Source organism: Schistocerca serialis, chromosome 6, assembly GCF_023864345.2.
Source record: "Schistocerca serialis cubense isolate TAMUIC-IGC-003099 chromosome 6, iqSchSeri2.2, whole genome shotgun sequence".
NCBI classification, from domain to species: Eukaryota; Metazoa; Arthropoda; class Insecta; order Orthoptera; family Acrididae; genus Schistocerca; species Schistocerca serialis.
This window is the reverse complement of record NC_064643.1, coordinates 414,242,371-414,269,773: the sequence shown is the minus strand read 5'-3', so window position 1 is coordinate 414,269,773 and position 27,403 is coordinate 414,242,371. Positions and strand designations below refer to the sequence as shown.

General features: G+C 36.9%; 1 protein-coding gene across 1 annotated transcript in view; it reads right to left on the bottom strand.

Annotated features, from left to right (window-relative positions):
* LOC126484896 (dynein axonemal heavy chain 10) overlaps positions 1-27,403 on the bottom strand; it is a 1,141,797-nt gene that overhangs the window by 7,502 nt on the left and 1,106,892 nt on the right. Inside the window, exons 67-69 of the mRNA XM_050108495.1 lie at positions 24,116-24,298; positions 20,417-20,569; positions 10,947-11,109 (exon numbers count right to left, since the gene is read on the bottom strand). Of these exons, the coding sequence (XP_049964452.1) occupies positions 10,963-11,109; positions 20,417-20,569; positions 24,116-24,298 (483 nt within the window). The 3' untranslated portion in view covers positions 10,947-10,962. The remainder of the gene's footprint in view (positions 1-10,946; positions 11,110-20,416; positions 20,570-24,115; positions 24,299-27,403) is intronic.

Sequence of the window (27,403 nt, the reverse complement as noted above, 5' to 3'; positions counted from 1 at the left end):
AATCACTGAAATGTGAAAAGATTTGTACATTTTTTCTCAAATAAGTTTTCAGATTTTTTTCTTCAGTAATGCTCTTATTTCTGAACCAGTCAAAATCATGTTACTTCTGTATTGCTAGAATAATTGGTACATTTCATTACACACAAAAAAATCCACACTTCGAAGTGTTATGTAAAGTTAGGCTATATAAAACTATTATCACAAAACAGGTCTCATTTATATACCCTTTTGGTAATACAATGGTGGTCTTCTAAGTCTGGTAAATTTCCATGAAGGAATGGGCCATTTTTGTTGTGCCTTCATGGTTGATAAGCATGATTATTCCAAGGATTGTATAAACAATTTCAGCAATATATAGTGTACAGTTCATTGTTGACAGCCATCTGAATTGGTTAGTGTGTCAGCTGTGATTAAAAATCGAGAAAACAGAGTTTTATGCTGTTATTAAAGATTTTAGTTTGAAGGCTTGGACTGCCACATAGGTCAAAACAAAATGGTATGTAGTTCATACAGACTCTGCACCGTCATTGAAGACCATTTACTTATGGATTAATAAATTAATGGCATGATACAAAGTGTGCTCCGACCATTCCCCTGAAGTCACCACTAGGGAAACCACTGACGAAGTCTATGATATGGTGATGGAAGACTACCAAATAAAAATTTGTGAGATTGCTCAGACTGTAGGCATCTCAACTGAGTGAGTGCATGATATCCTGTGCAGAGAATTTGCTGTATAGAAGTTGTACGTGAGGTGGGTGCTGTGATTACTCACAGTTGACGAAAGTGCATCCAGCACAACATTTCAACACAATGTCTTGTGGTGTTTTAAATATAATCTGCAAGACTTTTTGCACCACTTTATGAGTTGATGAAACCTGCATCCATCAGTACAGACTAGAATCAAAACAATGGACAGAGGTTGTGAAAGTGCACCAAAAAAGGCAAAGACTCAGCTGGTAAGGTGATGGCCAGAGATTTTTGGAATTACCAAGAAATAATCCTCATAGATTACCTGGAAAAAGGTAGAACCAGAGCTACACCCTCTTGTGCTCCATTGTTGGCATCCTATTCACCAGACTTAGCCCCAAGTGATTTCTTCGTGTTCCCTAAAGTGAAACTTTGGCTTGCAGGGATTTTCATCGAATGAGAAAGTGATAGTTGCAGTCAACGAGTATTTTGCAGAATTTGATAGAACCTACTTTCCAATATGATGAAGCATCTGGAGGATCGCTGGACCAAGTGTACATCCCTCAAAGGAGACCATGTGGAGAGTTTGTGAAACAAACATTTTTCTTGCTTTTTTATTGCACATATCAAACCACCCTCGTATAATAGATTTTAAATCTGACAATAATTACCTTTACTTGAAACTATCTTAAACCAATACTGTTAATGTATGCAATTTTTCTTTCTTTTAGCCATTCTTGTGAAAATTGAAACAGTGAAATGAATGGAAGAACTTTTAATTGTAAGTTCTGGTAGACTGAGACTGGGATCAAACTTGGTAACTTTGTCTTTCACATGCAAGTGTTCAACCTACTGACCTATCCAAGCATGATTAATGACCCATCTGACTGTCCATTGTGTTTTTACGTTGCCAATGTACATTTTGAAGAATGGTTTCAGTTTGTTATTGGAGGATCTTCATTGTGACGTCAACATGTGAGAACCGATGTGTTCACATTGCAATGATGCATTGTTGATAACCAACTGAAGCCCTTATAATGAAGTTGTCATCTGAGGTGTGCATAGGCAAAGTAAAAACAGTATTGTAAAGACAGATGACGGACTTGATTATTAAGTTTTCTATATTTTTATTGTTGAAATGCAGTTGTGTGTTAAGTGTGGCATGTATCAGCATTAGGGTAGCAGGTGCTGTTTTCATTTGTGATTATGTGTTATAACCTTAGTGAGAAGTGATACTGGTCAATTTAGGAAATCCCAATATCACTGCCACCATTGGCAAAGAGCCCCTGCTCTTGAAACTTTTAGTTGATTTGGCACTTTTACGGGAAAAGAGAAATAGTTGTGAACTGCCATTTTCAGTGTTAATGTTAGTACTAGATAAGAATTTAGCATAATAGGTCAAGCCCTGCAGGTCAGCAAAAGATTGAGAAACTGCTGCAAGTTAGGTAGGTTCAGTCTAGCCATCTCCAATAGCTTCATTGCTTTGGTGAATTTGGAGAGGCAGCACATCCGGTGCAAGCTTATGCTAGAAAGCAATGGTTTGATGAATACGAGCTCATACATATAAGCCAAAAGCAATAATATGGAGAACAGGGGTGGGGAGATTAATACACAAAGATTGGAATAAGTTTCCAGACCCTACAAGTTAAAATAAATATTGCACTGAAAAGCTTCTTGAATGATAATGGGCACAGTAGTGGATATGGAAACATGCAAGCTAGTACTACAAATATCAACACACCTACGGTCCATAAGCAGAAGTATCTTCAAGTTATACTGTACAGTCTATAAAATGCATCAAGGGTATATTAACTAGGCTACACTCATTCAATGGGAGAATTGCTTGAGGAGACTTAAACATGGTTAGTTTTTAGTGTATTGAATAGTAAACCTCTGTCTTGGGAAGCCAGGATCTTCTTATCACAAAGCAGGATAAAGGGGAAATGATGAATGAGTTAACATCTTGTTTAAAGTAACCTTAGTTGAAGTACTTCTTCTGGTAGTACTTTGTAAAGGCATCTTGTCAGAGTTATGAAGAAGTAATAGTCTTACAAATATGGAACACCACAGAGTGGAAGCAGCAAACCTCGCTGTGGGATTTCCACATGCACAAACTGCATCTTGAACAAAGAAGACAGCAGTTTTTTCAGTACCTATGGTTGGCAGAAATCAAGAAGATAGGTACAGAAGTTGTTGATGCACCCCTATGAACCATGAACCTTGCTGTTGGTGGGGAGGATTGCGTGCCTTAGCGATACCAATAGCCAGGTACAACCACAACTGAGGGGTATCTGTTGAGAGGCCAGCCAACAGGTGGTTCCTGAAGAGGAGCAGCAGCCTTTTCAGTAGTTGCAGGGGCAACAGTCTGGATAATTGACTGATCTGACCTTGCAACATTAACCAAAACGGCCTTGCTGTGTTGGCACTGCGAACGGCTGAAAGCAAGGGGAAACTACAACTGTAATTTTTCCCGAGAGCATGCAGCTTTACAGTATGGTTAAATGATGATGGTGTTCTCTTGGGTAACATATTCTGAAGATGAAATAGTTCCCCATTCAGATCTCGGACGGGGACTAATCAGGAAGACGTCGTTCTCAGGAGAAACGAAACTGGCGTTCTGTGGATCGTAGCGTGGAATGTCAGATCCCTTAATCAGGCAGGTATGTTAGAAAATTTAAAAATGGAAATGGATAGGTTAAAGTTAGATCTAGTGGGAATTAGGGGTAATGCAGGAGTAGGTTTAATAATGAATAAAAAAAACATAGGAGGTACTACAAAACAGCACAGTGAACGCTCATTGTAGCCAAGATAGACACAAAGCCCACACCTACCACAGTAGTAGAAGTATACAAGGTGGTCCATTGATAGTGACTGGGCCAAATATCTCACGAAATAAGCATCAAACGAAAAAACTACGAAGAACGAAACTCGTCTAGCTTGAAGGGGGAAACCATATGGCGCTATGGTTAGCATGCTAGATGGCGCTGCCATAGGTCAAACGGATATCAACTGCGTTTTTTTAAAAATAGGAACTCCGATTTTTTATCACATATTTGTGTAGTACGTAAGGAAATATGAATGTTTTACTTGGACCACTTTTTTCGGTTTGTGATAGATGGCGCTGTAATAGTCAAACTTATAAGTACGTGGTATCAAGTAACATTCCGCCAGTGCAGACAGTTTTTACTTCGTGATGCATTAATCGTGTTAAAATGGACCATTTACCAATTACAGAAAAGTCGATATTGTGTTGATTTATGGCTATTGTGATCAAAATGCCAACGGGCGTGTGCTATGAATGCTGCTCGGTATCCTGGACGACATCATCCAAGTTTCCGGACCATTCGCCGGATATTTACGTTATTTAAGGAAACAGTAAGTGTTCAGCCACATGTGAAAACCATGACCTGCAACAAATGATGATGCCCAAGTAGGTGTTTTAGCTGCTGTTGCGGCTAATCCGCACTTCAGTAGCAGACAAATTGCACGAGAATTGGGAATCTCGAAACCTCAGTGTTGAGAATGCTACATCAACATTGATTGCACCTGTACCATATTTCTATGCACCAGGAATTGCATGGCGACAACTTTGAACGTCATGTACAGCTTCTGCCACTGGGCACAAGAGAAGTTATGGGACGATGACAGATTTTTTGCACGCGTTCTATTTAGTGACGAAGCATCATTCGCCAACAGCGGCAATGTAAACTGGCATAATATGCACTATTGGGCAACAGAAAATCCACGATGGCTGCGACAAGTGGAACATCAGCGACCTTGGTGGGTTAATGTAGGTTCAGCATTATGGGAAGAAGGATAATTGGGCCCCATTTTATCGATGGCAATCTTAATGGTGTAATGTATGCTAATTTCCTATGTAATGTTCTACGGATGTTACTACAAGATGTTTCACTGCATGACAGAATGGCGATGTACTTCCAGCATGATGGATGTCTGGCACGTAGCTCGAATGCGGTTGGAGCGGTATTGAATAACATATTTCAGGACAGGTGGATTGGTCGTCGAAGTACCATATGATGGCCCACACATTCACTGGATCTGACGTCCCCGGATTTCTTTCTGTGCGGAAAGTTGAAGGATATTTGCTATCATGATCCACCGACAATGCCTGGCAACATGCATCAGCGCATTGTCAATGCATGTGCGAACATTATGGAAGGCGAACTACTCGCTGTTGAGAGGAATGTCATTACACGTATTGCCAAATGCATTGAGATTGACGGACATCATTTTGAGCATTTATTGCATTAATTTGGTATTTGCAGGTAATCTCAGAAATGCATTCTCAGAAATGATAAGTTCACAAAGGTAAAGGTATCACAATGGAACAACCGAAATAAAATGTTCAAACGTACCTACATTCCGTATTTTAATTTTAAAAAACCTACCTGTTACCAACTGCTCGTCTAAAATAGTCAGCCATACGTTCGTGATTATTACAGCGCCATCTATCACAAAGCGAAAAAAGTGGTCCAAGTAAAACACTAATATTTCTTTACATATTACTCGAATATGTTATAAAAAATGGGAGTTCCTATTTAAAAAAATACAGTTGATATCTGTTTGACCTATGGCAGTGCCATCTAGCGGGCCAACCATAGCCCCATCGGGTTTCCCCCTTCAAGTTAGACAAGTGTCGTTCTTTGTAGTTTTTTCGTTTGACGCTTATTTCGTGAGATATTTGGCCCGGTCACAATCAATGGACCACCCTGTATATGCCAACTAGCTCTGCAGGTGAAGAAGAGATTGAAGAATTGTATGATGAGATAATAGAAATTATTCAGATAGTGAAAGGAGATGAAAATTTAATAGTCATGGGGGACTAGAATTTGGTAGCAGGAAAAGTAAGAGAAGGAAAAGTAGTGGGTGAATATGGAATGGGGATAAGGAATGAAAGAGGAAGCGCCTGGTAGAATTTTGCACAGAGCAAAACTAAATCATAGCTAACATTTGGTTTAAGAATCGTGAAAGGAGGTTGTATACATGGAAGAGGCCTGGAGGCACTGGAAGGTTCAGAAAGGCAGGAATTTAAGAAGATGGGGCCTGGACAAACTGAAAGAGCCAGAGGTTGTAGAGAGTTTCAGAGAGACTATTAAGGAATGATTGACAAGAACAAGGGAAAGAAATGCAGTATAGAAAGAATGGGTAGCTTTGAGAGATGAAATAGTGAAGGCAGCAGAGTATCAAGTAGGTAAAAAGATGAGGGCTTGTGGAAATCCTTGGGTAACAGAAGATATATTGAATTTAATTGATGAAAGGAGAAAATATAAAAATGCAGTAAATGAAGCAGGCAAAAAGGAATGCAAATGTCTCAAAAATGAGATCGACAGGAAGTGCAAAATGGCTAAGCAGGGATGGCTAGAGGATAAATGTAAGGATCTAGAGGCACATATCACTAGGAGTAAGATAGACACTACCTACAGGAAAATTAAAGAGACCTTTGGAGAAAAGAGAACCACTTGTATGAATATCAAGGACTGAGATGGAAAACCAGTACTAAGCAAAGAAGGGAAAGCAGAAAGGTGGAAGGGTGATGTACTCGAGGGCAATATCGTGAAGATGGAAGAGGACATAGATGAAGATAAGCTGGAAGATATGATACTGCATGAAGAGTTTGACAGAGCAAAGAAAGACCTAAGTCAAAACAAGGCCCTGGGAGTAGACAACATTCCTTTGGAACTACTGATACTCTTGGGAGAGCCAGCCATGACAAAACTGTACCATCTGGTGAGCAAGATGTATGAGACAGGCAAAATACCCTCAGACTTCAAGAGGAATATAATAATTCCAATCCCAAAGAAAGTAGGTGTTGACAAGAGTGAAAATTACTTAAGTATCAGTTTACTAAGTCAACGCTTGAAAATACTAACACAAATTCTTTACAGATGAATGAACAAACAAGTAGAAGCCAGTGTTGGGGAAGATCAGTTTGGATACCATAGAAATGTTGGAACACGTGTGAGGCAGTACTGCTCCTATGCCTTATCTTAGAAGATAGACTAAGGAAAGGCAAACCTACATTTCTAGCATTTGTGGACTCAGAGAAAGCTTTTGACAATGTTGACTGGAATACTCTCAAATTTTGAGGGTGGTGGGGGGTCAAATACAGGGAGTGAAATGCTATTTACAATTTGTGCAGAAACCAGATTGCGGTTAGAAGAGTCAAAGGGCATAAAAGGGAAGCAGTGGTTGGGAAGGGAGTGAGACAGGATTGCAGCCTATCCCCGATGTTATTCAATCTGTATATTAAGTATGATGGGATATAGTCGAATTAAATCAGTGATCCTGAGAGAATTAGGATAGGAAATGAGACACTTAAAGTAGTAGATGAGTTTTGCTATTTGGGGAGCAAAATAACTGATGATGGTCAAAGTAGAGAGGGTATAAAATGTAGACTGGCAATAGCAAGGAAAGCGCTTCTGAAGAAGAGAAGTTTGTTAACTTCGAGTATAGATTTAAGTGTCAGGAAGTCTTTTCTGAAAGTATTTGTATGGAGTGTAGCCCTGTATGGAAGTGAAACATGGACAATAAATAGTTTAGAGAAGAAGAGAATAGAAGCTTTCGAAATGTGGTGCTACAGAAGACTGCTGAAGATTAGATGTGTAGATCACATAACTAATGAGGAGTTACTGAATAGAATTGGAGAGAAGAGGAATTTGTGACACAACTTGACTAGAAGATGGGATAAGTTGGTATGACACATTCTGAGGCATCAAGGGATCACCAATTTAGTATTGGAGGGCAGCGTGGAGGGTAAAAATCATAGAGGGAGACCAAGAGATGAATACACTAAGCAGATTCAGAAGGATGTCAGTTGCAGTAGGTACCTGGAGATGAAGAAGCTTGCACAGGATAGAGTAGCATGGAGAGCTGCATTAAACCTGTCTCTGGACTGAAGACCACAACAACATCAACACCAACAACACCTGTAAGGGGTGAGAAACTATTTTAATGCAGGCAGTTCTCTGCAAAAAGTGTCTGGATGGCTGCTTCGTAGGTAAAATATTCCAAAAGTAACGTCTTTCCACATTCAGATCTCCAGGTGCGAATACCAAGGCAGAGCTATCAAGCAGTACAAGAACACTAACAGGGTAAGTGTATGAAATGAAATGTTTGAAAGACAAGGTAATGTGGTAAATTAGAAAATTTAAATGGAGAAACATTGGCTGTGGTGGTCTAGTGGGCAGAGCAGTAGAATGTGACCCTTGAGATCTCAGGTAGAAGCAGGGATTTTTCTCATTCCAGTCCTTCCAGAGTGCCCCCTTGTCCACTCAGCCTGCTGTCGAATTGGGTACTGGGTTCTTGGGTGTAAAAGACAGGAATGGTGACTGATTCACCATCCTTCCCCTACTAGTGCCACAGCGAACAAAAGGCTGCAGTGCTCAGCTGTCTGTCAAGACAGAAATCCACTCACTAGTTGTGTGCTACAGGCTTTAATTTACTAAATGTAGAAATGAAAAGGGTGAATACAGCTATTTTAACATTTGTTGAGATTTTTGAAGTTGGTATCACAAGCTTATTCATACTAGATCAAATTATGGTAGAGCAGAAGTGGTAAGAAAACTGGCAATCTGCAGCAAACAGAAAGAACGTTGATGGAGAAATTAAATAGGTAGACAACAGACCATGGATGCAGATGACAATGATAATGAAAAAGGGTATGACAGTATCAATTAATTTGTGTAATATGTCAAAGGTGGTGAGAATTTAATCATAATGGAAGACTGCAGTGCAGTCATAGGTGAAAACAGGAAATGATAAAGGAAGAAGATTAATAGAATTTATGCTGGACATGGAGTATTCATTGTGAATACACTTTTTGTGAACCCTGTGAGATGAAAGTAACACAGTACACATCAGGTAATCAAGAAACATAGGGGACTGGTTATATTTTGGTAAAAGAAAGAACCAGATATAAAGTTAAGAGCTGAAAATAATTATTCTGTTGTGATTTAATCCGGTACTAATGAAATACCAGTTGAAATTCAAGGAGTTAAAGTGAAAGCATCAGAAATATAGACACCTATACAGATTGAAGGAACTTAAAAATTTGCCTTGGAAGAATATTTGACAAAAGAAATGATGACACTTCCAAGAGCTTGGTAAACTAATGAAGTGGTACTAAGAGATGTGTAATAAATGCAGCAGAAAAAACACTATCATTAAAATAGGTGGGCATGTAGAACAGCCCTGATATCAGGACTGATAAAGAACAGCAACAATGCAAGTCACTTAGAGATGAAACTAACTGGTGCTCTGAAAAGTTAAAAAAGAGTGATTAAATAAGTAATGAGAGGTATAAAAACTGAAATCGGCAGACCATACAAGGATTTAGTGTATGGTCATTTTAGAGAGTACAGAACACGTAGTATGATTAGAGATGGAGAAGGTCATTGGGTGAGGGAAGCAGAAAATATAGTGAGAAGATATGAACAATAATTGGAAAAACTTCATACTTCCTCAGTGGAAATTAGGCCATGACAATGATACACAGTGTATGAAGATGATAGGAATTCCTCAATACTTTGCATTAACTTAATAAGTGCTTTGGTATTGATGAAAAATTTTACTTTCAATTCTGACTCTCCCAAGGTCATCTAATACCTCCTCATAAATTTCCACAATTGTAACAACATTAATAATTGCAATATAGCTCTGCACAATAAAATCCATCTTGTGTTTCTGACTGACTACCTAGTTAGTTTTATTTACAGCACGGCTACTGATAATTTCATAGTGAGATACAACACAACACCAGTATCAAAGTTATCATTTAGAGTGTCGCTTGAGTGAAGGGTAATGGCACTATACTAATGACAGTGTTCTTGAACTGCTAATTAAAACTGTTAGTGAAAAAGTTGTGGTAGTTCTTATTTCGGCATACCTTCTGTAAACTGATGCCTTATCAGGGTTTCAAGAGATGTGCGGATATTTCCTGGGATAATCTTTAATGAGTCTAATGCAATATGTTGGTTGATGATTTGTGTTAAGAGGTACAGTCAGACATGAAGAATAACCACAGTAATATATCTAGCAGTGAGAGAGTGATACTACTGAGAATGGCAGTGGTAGGCATGCAGCTTAGCTTGAGCTGATCCAAGAAATGGGGGAAAATTGGGCAAGGAAGACAGGTTGATGAAATGTTAACTGAACTTTTGGTGTCACTTGTTATCAACTGCATTACAGACTGCCATGTAATCACAGTAATAACACAGCCAAGTATGGTGGTACTTTCAATTAGATTAAGTTAGAACAGTCTTGTGTTTCATTTACATAATCTCACATGCCCTGTCTTGTTTGCCAGTTTGTGATGTGCTGTCAGTGTGCTACCACCAGCAGCAATGCTAATCAGTTGCTGCTGGAGCATTGAATTTTGCTGTCCTTGGTAACATATATATAATCATCAAACTAAATATAGCATTTAATGTAACTGGATAGATAGAAAATCTATCCACCAAGTGGCAACAGGAGAACACACATATATAAAGGTTAAGAAAATTTGCAAGCCTTTGGAGCCATTGGTTCCTTCTTCTGGTAGAAGGGTTCAAGGGGTTGGAAGAAGGGTGAAGGTGAGTTCTAGGAAATGGGGAGAGTTTGGAAAAATTACCCAGAACCTTTTGTCAGGGGAGAACTGGATGGTATAATAAGAAAAGACTGACTGTTGACATCCCCAACAGTCTGTCTTTCCTTCTGATCCCATTCAGTAAGTCTCCTCTGACTGTGGATCTGGCCAACTTTTCCAAACTCTTGACATTTCCTAAACCCTGCCAGTCCTCTTCCTTCATCCCTCTTGCTTCTCCTTCAACCCTTTTGCCAGAAGAAACCATTGGCTCCAAAAGTGTGCGGATTTCCTTAACCTTTATACGTGTGTCTTCTGTCACCTCCAGTTGGTGAGTAGATTTTTTCATCTATCCGGTTATATTATATTTTCAGAAACTGACAGTTTTCATTGACATAAATACAGCATTTGATTAATACAGCATTTAAACACACACACACACACACACACACACACACACACACACACACACACAGAGAGAGAGAGAGAGAGAGAGAGAGAGAGAGAGAGAGAGAATATCAGTAAAAAACCTCCCAAGAAGTGTGAAATATATGGTGTACCGTAATAAAATGAATGAGTTAACATGACTCGTAGCCTTTATTCAATTATTAAAATTAGTGTATGTATTTATCAATATAATGTACTCACAACAAAGTATAAAGGGAAAATGACATACCTTATAGGTAATGCAGTTAATCAGTGTTCAGAGTAAGGCATACACCCTGCAGTACCCAGTGAGATTCATGTTCATCTGTTGCAAGGGCTGCCTCAAAGACAAGTCCAACACCCATGGCATTTCTCCGTTGTGGAGTTGTATACACAGGTGTTTTAAATGTATTCTGTAAAAATTAAGAGCTTGTAGGTAATATCTTGCAACCAAATAAATTGGGAAGTTAAAGTACAGGGGAAAACATTACTTAAAAAACAGTAATCAAGGAATATTTATGCCACAGGTGACAATAACCAACAAGGAATTGGAACTGGAGAAGAGTAAATAGTGACAGTGACTCATACCTAGCTTATTCTTGATTCTATAACAGCACTGGCTATGAAGAAAACGTCCACAACTCGTACATATTGTTTGAAGGACATCCTGTCTGTTTTGGTATATGCAGCTTAATCACTACGTTCACAACCACAATTGATGTGAATGTATCCATTACTTTCGTGGTTGTAGTTGTCATTTCCTTTGGATTTACTGACTGGGTTGTGCTTTAGAATGAACTTTGTATTTAAATTGCAATAATAGTCAATAAAGAAGTCTGCTGTAAGTGGAACACAGTGTCCTACAAAATATTGAGCATACTGTAGACTTTTGTGTAAGGCACTGAGCATGCTGTTATCAGTAAAGGCAACTAGTCTCTTGAAAATGAACTAGGTAATAAGATGATTTGAACCAATCAACTGTGATTTGTATGCAATCAAAATTTTGATGTTATATGTTACAGAAATACTTTTAAGTGTACAATATTCACTCCTTCCTAATTTTCATTAATATTGTTTGATAAGTTGGAAGTGGCATTAATAGAAATCAGTTTGTTGAAGATTGCTGCTAGTTACCTAAATAATTCATCTAAAAACCTGTTGTAGTGAGAAAACAGTAAAAAGTGCTTATCATGCCTATCTTCATTCTCACCTCAAATATGGGATCATATTTTGGGTAATTCAAATACAGCTATTAGTACTTTCAGGTTGCGAAATGGTCATCAGAATCATGAGTGGATGGAATCCCCCTCTCTGAAGTCTAAAGCATTTCTCCTCTACCTTGTTATCTACATAATGGAAACTTACTTTGTTTAAATTAAATTTAATTGTTAAGGAAAGCAGACTTAAAAAATCTGTTATGTTCTTGATCATTAACACCAAATTTGAAAAAAAACTTACATTTGAAACATACCAAGTCATCCTGCTTTCAGAAAATTACTTAACACAAGGGAATTAAATTTCATAACAAACTTCCCAACATTTAAAAACCTTTGGAAAATCTTTGTCATCATATTTACAGTATGACCACTTTTATTTTAGTACTGAATATTTGAGTAAGTAAAGTGAATTATTTAGTGTATGCAAATGTTCATGTTGACAGTGGGAACTCTGCTTGGTGGAGTGTGATGAAGTAGCAACAGTGAGGTGAAAACATAATGTAGGTGATCTCACTAATGGGGTACTAGGTAACATCAACATCAGTGACTACAAAGCAATGTAGAAAATGGTAGGAAAATATTTTAGCTTAGTTTGAGTGACAAGATAAAAATTGTAGAGTATTTGATTGGTCAACATCAATTATTCAGCTTTCTGAGAATGAAGTGTACAGTACAAATGGATAAAATTTAAAACCACTATTCAGGATGCTTTAGACCAGTATGTGCTGAGCAACATTTCAAGGGATAAGACAGATTGACTGTGATTCAATAACTGAGACAGAAAGCTGCTACAAAAGCAGATTGACAAACAATATTTGAGCCAAGTAAAAATGAGCATAAGGAGAGCAACACGAGAAGCGTTCAATGAATCTGAAAGTAAAATTTTACATTTGAAGATGACTAAAAACTTTAAGAAATTTTGGTCTTTTATGAAGTCAGTAAATGGTTCTAAATAATGTGTTGTGTTACTCAGTAACCATACTGACTCTAAAACAGAAGGTGACAGAGAGAAGGCAAAAATACTAGATTGGCCTTCTTAGATTGTTTCACCACAGAACATCATAATACACTTTCTTATTTCAATCTTCGCACAAATGCTGAAATGGAAGATATTAAGCTAAGTGATTGCAGTATATAAAAGCAACTGGGAATGCTTAATAGTGGAAAAGCATGTTGATTAGATGAGCCTGTGAAATTCTACAGGGATTATGCAAAAGAACTTGCTCCCTTTTTGGCAGTAGTTTACTGTAGTTTGTTGGAGTAACAAAAGATACCTAGTGACTGGCAAAAGAGTGCAAGTCATTCCTGTTTTCAAGAAGGGTCATTGAACAGATGCGCGTAATTATTGGTATATATTGTTGACATCAATCTGTCATAGAATGAAGGAACATATTTGATGTTCAAATATCGTGACATTATTGAAGAATTAAAAACTGCTGTACAAAATCAACATGGCTTCCATAGAGATAGTGCAAAACTCATCTCCCTCTGTTCATCAGTGAGATCCCTAGTGCTGCAACATTGGTGTCTAGGTTGATACCATGTTACTTGACTTTAGGATGGCATCTGATTCAGTTTGCCAGCGTAGATGGCTGCCATGTAGAGGAGCCAGGTTTGATTCCCAGTACTGCCAAGGATGTTTTCTTGGTGGGAGGACTGGTACTGGATGCACTCAGCTTCGTGATGCCAACTGAGGAGCTACTTGAAAGAGAAATAATGGCTCCACGGTCTGGGAAGTTGGCTCAATAGTTGAAAGAGTGATGTACTGACTACAATCCCCTCCATACTGCATCTGCATTAAACCATGAGGCAGAGGATGGCACGGTGACTAGTCAACATCCCATTAGGCATTCAAGGCCTGAATGAGGGGCTTGTTTTTTGATACAGTTTCATACTGTCATTTAGAGCAAAATATATGATCTTGTGGAGTATTGAGCCATGTTTGTGACTGGATTCAGTACTTTCTTGTGCATGGAACTCAGTACAATGCTCTTAACAGAACAAAATTGATAGATGTAAAGGTAGTTTCAGGAGCAGTATAAGGAAGTGTGATAGGAACGTTCCTGTTACAATATATAAAAATTATGTGATGGATAACAACAGAAGCTCCATGAGGCTGTTTGCAGTTGACACAGATGTTTATAAGAAATTAGAAATGCCACACGATGGTAGCAAATTGCACGAAGACTTACAGAGGATCCATGATTTGTGCAAGGACTGGCAGTTGACCCTGAAGATAAATATATAGGTCAGTGCATAATAACAACATGTTCCAAAAAGTGGCATGCAAGAATGTGATTTTTCAGAAGGTCATATTGGTTTCTATTGATCACAGAGATAAGGGGTCAAGTGTTTTAGACAGCCCTTGGCCTAGTGACCATTTGTATACCTATTGGGAGAACAGGAATACTGTAACTACCCTACACAACAGGGTCAAAATTTAAACATTACACACTTCCTCCAGCCCAGGCAAATTGAGAAAATTGGTAAGTTCTTTTGCATTAGGTGTGGACTAGGGTGGACCTTAGGTCAATTGTAAAAGCACTGTTTGTTCATGGATGATTCCTAAGAGAACCCTGAAAAACTATGATTTTTGGGCACAAAATGTACCAAGGGTGGGGATGACTACTTTTATAATTTCTGTTCAAGGCAGATCATTGAAATTTTTATCATATGTTCGTAAGATGATATTCTCGGGGAATAGGGACTTTTTTAAAAAAATATTATTATCTATTAGTGAGATGCAGAGGTTCAGAGTTACCTTTCTTACACAGAAAACAGTAAAATCTGGTTTTTAGCCATTTTCTCACAATGGGACACAATTATGTAAATTACTAACCATAGTAAGTGGCTCAAAGTACATGTGAAGATTCATGACTTTTGATTACGAAAAGTACCATTTGTAACTTCTATTCATGGCAAATCAAAATTTTTATCATATGTTCTTAAGATGATGATCTCAGAGAATCTTGAAACTTTTTATCCATTACTGAGATTCAGAGATTCGAAGTCACAGTATTTATGCACATAAAATATGCATGAAGCATCTGATCTGAGGAGTCAATTTGGTTTTTTTTTTTCGCCAGCATTTTTTCACCAATAAAACTTTATGGTGTAGTGGTACATGTTGCTATAAAGCATAGCAACACATCTCACTTTCCTTTTACTAGACCAATGAAAGGTGTGGGTATGAAAAATATGACATTAGTTAATAGTAGCGTAAAGAGCATCCACTATGTCAGGGTTTGCTGGAATTTATGTTGAAAAATGCTGGCACAGCGCAGAAAGTGACGACAGATGTGTAATTTGGACTGGCCAGTGTGGGGTCACCTGCACTTTTCAGTCATGCTTTGGGGGTGCTGTAGACTCCAGAGATGAAAGGGGCATGATGACTATTGTCATGCACTAAATAAAAATTAATGTTGTTATATAGACTCTAAGCTACACTATTTTCATTTCACTACAAACTTGTGGTTTTAGTCAAGCATTGAACCATCATGTATGAACATGTTGTCTAAAAAGCTTTGTTAATGATCAGCTGTTGTGAGTTGAGAACTTATTTGAATATAGAATAATTAGAGAAACTGTGTTTTGTCATTTCATAGTGAGTTGTTTAAAGGTAGAAGCTCTTTTATAGCTCTTGCCCCTCTTCAATCGAAAAGACATCAAGACATCAACAGTCTAATACTTGGCAATGCATCACAGGACCACAACATCAAGAGAAAACAAGATGGCAAACAAGGGATTCAGAAAAGAAGATAACTGTTATTACAGTGAGTGAGTAAAGACTTGCATCTCACAATGTATCTGTCACTTAAAATCAACCCGCACCAAGAAAAGCACATCAATTGTGCATTGCCTCTGTGTAATGGGCACTTCACACCGATACGTATATGCCCAAAATGGTACTGCAGTGACATAGAATTGACTAAAAATGCTCTTATCGTGCTGAAAAGAACTTTTAAATGGCCACCAAAAGTTATGTAAAACTGGAAAAGACAGAAAATTCAGTAAAATATTTCTAATAACATTTATACTCTTTTAAGATACAGATCATAAGGTGGGCAATTTTGATGAACTGCAAACGGTGAGGGGGGGAAAAAAATGCAGAGGAACAGTTTCATGTTAACTTATATTATGTGTATTTATGTGTTGTTTGTATGTGACAAAGCAAATAAATATATTGAACTTCATAATTAAATGGTCAAAACATTTTCGACCTGTAGAAATCATTTAATATAAGCAGTACGCCCTCTTGTAGCAGGGAGAAGAAAGAAGCCAGAGGAAAAATCCTCCTATCAGAGCACAAAAAAGATGAATATGTTCCTCGTTAAAAGACTCTGGCAGAGAAGTGGGGAGCCAGCTGCCAGAAAGGAGACAGTGATCGTGGGAGAGAGAAAGTATCAGTGAAAGGGAAAGAGAGAGGGGCGGAGATAATATATGCAGGAACCAAACAGAGACAAGATGTTGATGATCAGTGAGATAAAGTGGCAGTAAAAGAGAGGGAGGGAGGGAGGGAGAGAGAGAGAGAGAGAGAGAGAGAGAGAGAGAGAGAGAGAGAGAGAGATGGATGGAGATAGAAGCAGTGGGAGCAAAATAGAGAGCAGACAGTGGAAATGAAAAATACAGATGAGGGGGAGGGGGGGGGGGGGGGGTGCCGACATAGTCTTGGTGGGTCACACCATCCCACAGACCAAGGTATAGGGGAAGGCGCATTTTGGTCCAAAATTGTAACACATTGACGTAAGGGAAAAGATAAGTTGGACCCTACATAATTTTTTAGAGACTGTGGCAGTGCGGAAGAAAGACAAAAGGAGTGAGTGAGGAGACAGTGGCAGTGGGATATACTGTAAATCAATGGGAGATAAAGGAGACAGTGGGCAAGAGATATATACAAGCATTGGCAGTGAGAGGGAGATGCTGAATATGGAGGCTTAACAATAAAGAAAGACTGGTTAAAAGAGTTTAGAATGTTCCATGTTAAAAGAACACAAATTTGTTCACAGGCCAACAACTTTGTGAGACAGGTGGAATGAGGACTGAGGAAGCTGGTTCCCCACTTTTTGTCGATTTCTTAAAAGAGAGCAAAGTAGTTGCCATTTTTGTACTCTGGCAAGAGGGTTTTTCTTCTATGTAACATACTGTACATAAAAGGAGAAGAAATCCACTACTGTACAATTTCACTATTGGCTATAGATTGCTAGAAACAATAACTACAATAAACTAATCATCTATAGTGACCTAAAGTGGAATAACTATATTTAAGAAATTGTAGGAAAAGTAGATGCCAGAAGAATCTTGAGAAAAATGTAGTTCATACATAAGAAGAGACAATTACAAAACAATTGTTCAACCAGTTCTTGAGTATTGCTCTTTATTCTTAGACCAATACTACTTTGGATTAGAAGAAGAGATAGATAAGATCCAATGAACAGTGGTTCATTTGTTCATGAGATCATTTGGTCAGCACAGGTATGTTACAGATATGCTCAACAGGTGCTGTACATCACAAAGAGGTTTATATTGAAATTCTGAGAGAGTACATTTCTGGTAGAGTTGGCCAGAATATTACTTCCTCCCACATCTGTTTCCCAAAATAACAACACTGATAAAACCAGAGGTATTACAGCAAGTACAGAGGTTTAACACAATCATTCTTCTCACACACCATTCAAGAATGAAATAGGGAAGGGGGAAAAGATAGTGGTACCAGAAGTACCATCCATCACTCACCAAAGGTGACCCGTGTGGTACAGACTGTCAGAGAACAAATTAATGCATAACTGCAACAAAATGCAATGCTTATAGTTTCTGACATGGAAGTCTTGCAAAAAGAAAAATATCCATGGTCTTCAACTCTGAAATGCACAGGTTTGTTTACATGATTTACCTCTACTCTATTATGAGATTCCATATTTTGTGGCAACTCTATGCCCTCACCATGAATATTCTTATATTCTTAGTTGAGAACAGGATGGACAGACAACAGACAGTTCTGTGGTGTCAGTTTGTGAACTTCATGATTTGTATCTGAATAACACTTTCTTAAGCATTGTATAGTAAAGTGTGAACTATTTGACTGGTTTCATTTTCAATAGGCTTGAAGAAAATAAATAAATCTGAGCTGAAATGTTTCCTTGTAGCACTCTCTTTCTGTTCTATACAAGAATTCGGCACAGTAGTGAGAAATCTTCTTGGTAGTGTGTTATTTATTTGTATACTCTCTCACAGTTTTTTTAAAAAAATTTCCTAAATCTATATTTTTTGAGTAACTTTTCTAATAATTTTGTAAACTATGTACTGACCCATTTTATGACCAAGTAGCTTCAGCACACAATGGCTATCTGAACTTGATAAATAAATAGAGAGGGTGGATGTGATGGGGGAGTTATTCTGGTTTTTTGGATACTCCAGCCTGGTTTCCTTTCCTGTCTTTACTGGCGATGCAGCTGTAATATCCCTAAATGTATTGTGTGTGTATATTATTTCCAAATTTGGTGCTGTTGTATAAATACAGAAGGATATGTTACATGTATTAACATCTAACATTTATCTGTATCTGCCTTGTATATAAAATGACTTATCCAACATCTAATGTGCCAGCAGTTTAAGAAAACCCTTAAAAATACAAATCAATACTTACCAGAGCAGACAATAACATTGCACAAAATGTGACTGCTGGCGAAACTACCAAGAGAATCTACCACTTATAATCGGCCTCAGAAATGTAAGATATTCACTACTTGACCATATGGTACTAATAAAATGTTATTTTTACAAAATTCCTGTTTAAAAACAGTATCATCTGTGTTCTGTTACTTTTAACTGAGAGTAACCTTACTGCATTTAGGATTTTTAGTTATAAAATACTGTGTAAACTGTCTTTAAATATTTTGAATTATTGTTAACCATTTTTTATTTCTCCAGTTCCCACTGATAGTGACTACTGAAACAAAAAGAGAAAGGAACACAGTTGATAAACTGCAGGATTGAGCTAAAAACCAGACAGCAAAGCATTATTATATTTTACAGTATGATGCTGATTTATGCAAAAATCAAGTAGTTATTGAACAAACAGTTACATTAAATCTGTTATTATACATCCCAGTTTAAATATTGATTGTTGTATTTCACTATTATGTTTAGTACCTGCTATGCTGTATCCAAGAATATGGCTTATTTATCATGTCACTTCTAGGATTGTCTTCATATTTGATCTTCTTTCCTACAATTCTAAATGTTTTATGGAAGTATGTAAATTCATGATCTTCAAATATTTATTATCAGCAATAGTTGTAAGGTCATGTATTTCTCTTAGAATCACTTATGAATCATTTTTATCTTTGCAATCTTGTTAAGGAGTTACATGTGGCAAGGTGTATGATAAACGATGTGTCACGTAGCTTACATAATTGAGCTGTTGAGTAGAAGTTACGCACATGAACAGAAACTGGAACATCGGAGCCCAGCTTATGAGTTTTTGTTTTTCTTTAGAATACACAACCACACAAAGATATATTGACTAGGTTGAAGATTTATCATATCAAGCAGATGATATCAACAAGGAAGAAAGCAGGAGAAGGGAGGAGGGCAAGGGAAAAGGTAAGAAACGGAGGAACAGAAAGGGGAGATGGTAGGAATACAGCACTAATGAGAGGTTGCTTTTGTTTTAAACATAGCAGTAGTATGTTGCTCACATTGAAGTACAAGGTCATATGATTAGGATACACTCCTCAGTGTCACCTGATAAATGGAAAACTTATTTTTAAAAACAAATTGAAAACATTTTCCAGTGAAAACTATTTCTATTCTATATTCAAACATGAATGGTGAAATGAATAGCATAAATACTTTTGCAAACTTAAGTAGTTTTCTTTAATATAAATATAATTACATTATGATATGTGGATCTTGTAACTGACTAAAACTAAAGTTAAAATAGTTCACACTGTTAACTGCCCAAGTTAAAAATAGTTCTTTTATCTTCCTACCAATGAAAAAGGCTCTAATAGAAACAAGAAATAAGATGTAAAAAATTTCATGTGATGGGACCTTTGCCTTTTGTTGAGAAGTGCTCTACCAGCTGAGCTATCTAAGCACAACTCACGACTTCCCTTCACAGTTTTAGTTTCACCAGTAACTCTCATCTACCTTTCAAACTTCATAGAATTTTTCCTGTGTACCTTGCAGGGCTATTGCACCTGAAAAACAGATATTACAGAGAAATGGATTGGCCACATGTGTGAAGTTTACAAATTAGGGGAAAGGTACTGGTGCAAAAAAAGCTGTGAGAGTGAGTCATAAGTTGCATCTGCATAGCTCAACTGGTAGAGCTCTTGGTTGCAAACAGCAAAGGTCCTAGGTTCAAGTCCTGGTCCGACAGGCAGTTTTGATCTGCCAGTGGTTTCAAATTGGTGCACTATCTGCTGCAGTGTCAAAATTCATTCTGATTACATCAGATGGCTATAAATAAATAAAAGGATATAAATGTAGGCAATATTACCTGTTGTTTTAGTCTATGTAGCTCTATAGGACGAACTTCCAGCAGTGGTAGCTCTTCCACAAGAACCTTTGGTAGAGGTCTAGCCAAACAGCGATTCTTCATATCCCAGTGGGCTCCTTCAAGGTAAAGACCCTCTATCAACCAGCTATTATCCTGCAAGTATAGAGAGGAGCTCTAATCACAGTGAATTTCGGTTGTATCTTTCACTGGCAAACCTGTCACTTTACTGGATATGAGAATAGTTCAAAGGGTTTTTAATGAGGTCACTTGGACATTTGGAGGACACTGGTGACCTTGATATTTAAATAAAATGAAGAATTCAGCCTTGTCATAATTTCGGTTTATATTAACAAACTATTTAAATAAATCAAAATGTGACATAACCCATGAATTCTTCAGTATATTCAATTAGTTTTGACGGGGTCTAGAACAGAAAGATTTGTAAATTAAAACAGTGTAGATAACAGATGAAACTCGGTAGTTCAGAATTATATCATAAGAAGTACACTACAAGGAGAATTTTCCTGAGTAGGTGTTATATTAACAATAAATTAATAGTAAAATTAGAATGGTTTTAAAAACAAATAAAAGATAATTCTCAAAATAATACAAATTTATGTTCATATATATTCTCATCCTTGTGAAGTAGCTTAACATTCCTATGTTGGGTTATAAAAATGTTAAATAAAAATAAATTACATTACATGCTAATAATGAGTGATTTTCTTACAACAGAAAGGGAATAAGTTCAAATGCAACATTTCTCTAGCCTGTTTAGCCTCTGGTACTTGAAGCAGAAATACTAACAATACACCCTGGAGTTCTTGGAGAGGAACAAAATGTACATCTCATGTACATTCTTCAAGAACAAACAGCAGATGAACATGGAAGAATCAAATGGAATAATGGCATTGATTGTGTTCCATATATAATAACCTCACTCCTACTTTCCAAACTTCATAGAGGTACTGGTAGGTGTAAAGCTGTGAGGGAAAGTCATTAACCATGCCTGGATGGCTTAGTCAATAGAGTATTTGACTGCAAAAGGCAAAGGTTCTGAGTTTGAGTCCCAGTCTGCCACACAGATTTAATCTGCAAAGAAATTTCCAGTCAGTGCACACACTGTTGCAGAGTGAAAAATCATTCCAGAAATTGGGCACGCACTATGTGTATAGAGACATGCAGTAACTGTTTGAAAGTTATAAATGATCATTCAAATCACAGTTGTGATTTAATGTAAGTGATTACCATTTGAAGTCATTATGACAAACTGGTAATGGCTTAGATTAACTCAGAAGTGTGATTGTAATGACTGATCAGTTAAAACAAATTTACAGTTACAAGCAATGAAGAATTAAATATGAAAAATGACAGGGTTACTAATATAGGGTCATTATAACTAAACTTTTGCAACTTGAGAGGGTCCCCACGAAAAACAAGTGATCATAGGACAGTGAAACTTAGTGGAAACATTTGTAAGGATATGTGGAAGAGAAGTTAAGGAATAAACCATTGAAAGAAACACATTTAAATTTCTACATGAGAAGGTGAAATTTGTTAATTGCGTACCATGTTCACATTCCAGGTTACAAATATTGCTCAGTGTGATGACCGTCTGCCTTCACAATAGCCTGGAACCGCACCACAGATACCATTTCACAACTGTTCACAGCACTTTTTGAATGGTCGACCATGGAATGTTCAGCTGTTGTGACACAGCTCATCCACTGCTTAAAGATTACACATTGTGTCCAGCATTCTCAGCCATGGCAATAACAACTTCAACTATTTGTGTTGCAATTGGCTCTTGGCCTCTCCCAGGACCAGTTACAAAATCGCCAATTAATATGAACTTCTGAATAATGTTTGTAAACCCTGGTGTGGCAGTACTACTGCTGTTGTTTTGCTGTAACAGGTTTATGTGTAAAGCCCTGCTCATCTTGTCCAGACCCAAGTTAACTGTCTGCAACTATAAAGCTCATGTCTGTGTTTCAAGCCTACTTTTCTGTACCATTACTGGTGCCTAACAGTAAGACTTGATACTAACACTACTAAACATGCAAACCCTGCAGTGCACAGTCTGAACATTATTTCTGCAAGGTTGGGTACCTATAAGGTAAATAGTTTTCTGTCTACATTGGCTCAAGTAATGAAAGTTTAATTATAACCATCATGTATGCTATTAGAAGCCATCAGAGATGACACAGGTATCAAATATATGATGAAATAATGATTTCCTTCATAGTAGTACATACAGTAACAGTTTCCTGAAAATTTTCATCAATAAGGAGAACCAAAAACTTTGATAATGGAATTATAATATCCACCATCTATGTGGATGTATTTTATATTTAGTATGAGATTAATTCCAAAGTACTGGCTGGAAGTGATTGGTAGATGTGCAAGATATTGCTGCTGGTTTCCAGTAATGCATGTAGTTGAATGACATGATTTATTTGATGAGAGATCATGACACTTCACAACTGGAATTCGACTAATTTTGTGTGAATAGTTGTAAGCTTTTCTGCATTTGAGGGGTCATGAACTACTATCTATTGTACTTCATGTTCCTGATGTGAAAATTAAGTAATAAAATAGAAGTTTCCTCAAGTGAAAGGTACTGAAAATTATTTAAGTTAAAGTATCTTTAAAAACAGAAAATCAATGTGTTTCAAAGAGTATGAAATGTTGATTTTCAATACCAAGAAAAATATATGAAATTTAAAGAAATGCTACAGAAGAAAATGACAGCATCAACAACACTGGCATATAAAAAAGAAAGCAACTTCTATTTTAAATTGCAGGTCAGAAATGTTCCTTATAAAACCACCAAGTAAAAATAAAATTCTTGATAAATCAGCATTTTGATAAGCACACACAATTACCAAGTTTCTGCAGAGTAGATAGCCAAACAGACTTCATAACTTTCTCACATTGTATCATATTTGGATGCAAACCTAAGACTTGCATAAAGCTCTGTTTAAGACCTCTGGCATTCGTCCTTTACCACATATCTATGTTACGGAGGCCTTTATATTCTGTAAAATAAATGTAATGGGTAAGGAGTGCAAAAAAAAAAAAAAAAAAACCTAGATGGAGCAAAAACACACATATGATCCAGATAAACACACCCTTGTGGCATAAATGACATAATGGGGTTTACTCCACTGAAGAATATTCAAATGTCTGAAGCATATTATATAAATATTTAAATGTACGAAGTGTATTATTTGTAATTTCACATATGTATGCATAGAAACCATTTTAAACTGTATAAACTGACTTGTCTGATGCTTATGCATAAACTGATTTGTAGACAATATGACCAACAAAAATGTTATACAACACAATACAGTAAATCTAGTCATTTCAAGTTAATAATTTTGTGTGTCACAGTGAACTGTTCTCATTAAACCCTTTCTTTCGTAATATGCTTTTTATGTTGGTTTTGGACAATCAATCCTTGTCTTTTTATCTTCATTATCTAGCTGCACATTGTTGATGTTTACATATTGTACTATGCAAATATAAATTGAATACGTGGTTGATGAATCAATCTTTTGTATCAGCTTCTATGTGTTGGCATTCAGTCTACTGCACTTAAATGAAGGTGGAAATGGGGGTGGGGGGAAGGTTCCCAGTTTTATAAATGTATCTAATAAGTAGCTGAAGCAATAATGTTACTTTATATAAACTTACTGGGAGATCTTCAATCTGCTTAATAGCCAGCCTTGAAGCATAATCAGATACTGATGTTGCTAAAGCAGATCTGTCTAGTGGCCAACGATTCTTGCGGCATGTTGTCTGCACCAGTGCTGTGAGGTATGATTCTGGTATATGAAGCCCTGACAGCCACATTATTTTCAGGTCACTGTAACTTGCCTGGAATTAATAAAAAAAGTTGTAGGATTTGCATTTTATAATTTAAAATAAAACCTGAAGAATGCAATGTCACGTATTAAGCTTAAATATGTATCAAATACAGACACTCACTTGATTGATTATCAATAAAAATAATTAAGCAGAACACTTTTTTTACTGCATATAAAAATTCATACATTAATTTCTGAGAGTTTATCATGTAAGTAAGAAATTTAAATATTCATCTATACAACGTTGTACGTATGCAGCAAACATTCTATTAATCACCAAGCACCACACTTTATATTACTAATGTTTGTACATTGAAAAATAATAAATTTCTTTTGCTCATTCTTTACTGTAACTGACATGTATCCATGGTTGGACTCTGGAGGGGGTGGAAGGGTGGGGGGGGGGGCTCACAGTTTGTGACGAATACAACGTTCCATTACTCTCACCTTTAATGAGATACAAATGATCAAGACTTTATTATTCATCACAATAAAATATATAAGTAATATATTAATAACAATAATTTGTTTGATAAGTACCTATACGTTGCTTTAGCGTAGCTCTACGAACACCACATAGTTACAAGTTAGGGAGAACTTAAATATAAAAGATTACATTCTAGCAGCCTAGTCATACAGAATTAATATGGGAATAGGAGGAGCTTTTGCATATATAAAAGCAGAACAAATTCAGAAACACTTAAACGAGTAGATTTTGTAGTAATCAGCACACAAAAGTGCATGCTTCTGAATTAATACTGAAAAAAGTTCCCTTTTAATTGTAACTATATACAGACCCCCACTGGGAAATTTTGAACTTTTTATGAGGCATCAGGATTCCTTGCTATGATTTCTGCCAGAAAACAATAAGCTGTTAGTAGTTTGTGGAAATTTCAGTGCAAATTTTCTAAAGGATTCTGATAGGAAAAATAGTCTGGAAACATTACTTTGATGTTCCAGTTTGATCTAGTAATTAACTTTCCAACATGTGGATAAAGTTAGTAGGACTTTGACTGCTAATGTTCTAGATCAAGGCAAGAAAATAACTGTATACACTGTGACAAATCCTCTCTCTGATCATGATGCACAGTTAGTTACGGTAAATAAGGTAGTGTCTTACAGGATAGATTCTACTCAGCGAAAACCAAATGTTTTTCTTGAAGTTTACAAGTGGTAAGCTGAGATAAAATTTACACTGAATGAATTGTTGACATAAAATTTAATGTATTCCATGATAAATTCATGCCATTGTTTGGAAATAGCTTTCCTCATAAACTAATCAGAAAGGAAATTAAGCAGCCATGTAAAAAAAATGGATAACTAGAGTAATTAAAGTACCTTGTGAAAGCAAAAGGGAAATGTATATGTTGATCAGAACAAGTAGAAATCCAGCAGTAGTTGCACACTACAAAGACTATTCACAATTACTAAGGAAAGATATAAATGGGCAGGCTACAAATGAATAGCCACAGGTAGCAGGTATTGCCAGTCTGGCAGTTGGGTTCCAGCACTAATGAGACAGTGGCCATATGTGTGAGAGTTGTGCTTGTGTGAATGTGTGAAAGTTTTCTATTTCAGAAGAAGAACCTTGTCCCAGAGCTTTTTATTATAGTGGTCTTTTTCATTGTGCCTGCTTGCAACTCAGTGTCTGCTGTATACGGTGAGTAGCAATGCATCATTTGCATACTGTTGTTAAAAACCCATGTTTTGCAATTCCATACAAACCAAAATTACTTATAAATGGTATACACATCAATTGGCATAAACTTGATGAGGCTAAATGTAGCATATTCTTGATCATCCAGTTGGATAATACACTGAGGCAGTGCCAGGATATAAATAAGTTAGCCTGCATGCTTTCACTTAGTAATCCGTATCATTGTATTGACATACATGCAGGTTTACTTTCATACCTTGCATACTTTCACCCAGGACAGTCCTATGGAATACTCTTCTGAGGGAATACAGCTATGTTCAAAAACCTGCTTGCTTTACAGAAGCATGTAAAGTTGATAACTGCACATCTTGCAGTAGTCTCTTCAAGGATCTAGGGATTCTTATAGTTAGATGCTAACACATATTCTCCTTAATGGTATTTAGAGCTACAGAAATTAATGAGCTGAGGATAAGTGGCGCAGTTCATACCCACCAGAAGTAAAAATAATTTTCATGTAGACTAGAGTTTTGAAAGTAGTTCTGTAGTCTGGTAAGACAATGTTCAACAGGTTGCCAGTAGTTATCAGGTAGAAAATGAAAATTGGCAAATATTCAAAAATATAATAAAAAATACCTCATTAGTCATTCTTACAATTTATCATTATATTTGGACTTAGAGATATAAATTATGCTTGACTTTAATATTTATATTAGGCAGGCCATGATTTTTCCACAACAGAATGGGTGATCACAATTTGCTGACATGAAACTTCCTATTGGAGACAAGGTACTGATGGAATTAAAGCTATGAGAATGAGTCGTGAGTCATGCTTGGGTAGCTCAGATGGTAGAGCAGTTGTCCACAAGAGGCAAAGGTCCTGAGTTCGAATCTCGGTCCAGCACACAGTTTCGATCTGCCAGGAAGTTTCATCCTCTATGTGGCTAGTAGCAGTCTATTCTTTTCATATTGTTATTCCATACTGTACTTTGCCCTGTTCAAAATTACATGATCAAATTTTTGTTTGTTTGCAGGTACATGTCTGCAGTCCTGGTACACACTGAAATTCCCAGTCCACAGGAACATAGCATACTGCTAGAGGAGCCAAAACAAAATAGTTGCAACCTGTTCGTAAAGTGGAGTATTGTGTGGTAATTTACTTTCTATATTTGAAGTGAACAATGGAAGTGAATGACAACAGTGCATCATCATATGACACACTTTCAGTGTGGTGAAAAAAATCTGAATGATGATAAGTTTCAAACCATCTCCCTATCAAGAAGCAGGAATTGCAAGAGAAGTGGAGGCTCTCATAGTTGAGGAGCAGTGCATCATTATCGAGGCAGTAGTGGAAAAGTGACTATAACTCGTGGATCAGTTGTCAACATTTGCCATGATAGTTTTAATATGACAAAGATTGCCCCTACTGGAATGCACGACAGTTCACTTCAGTTCAAAACT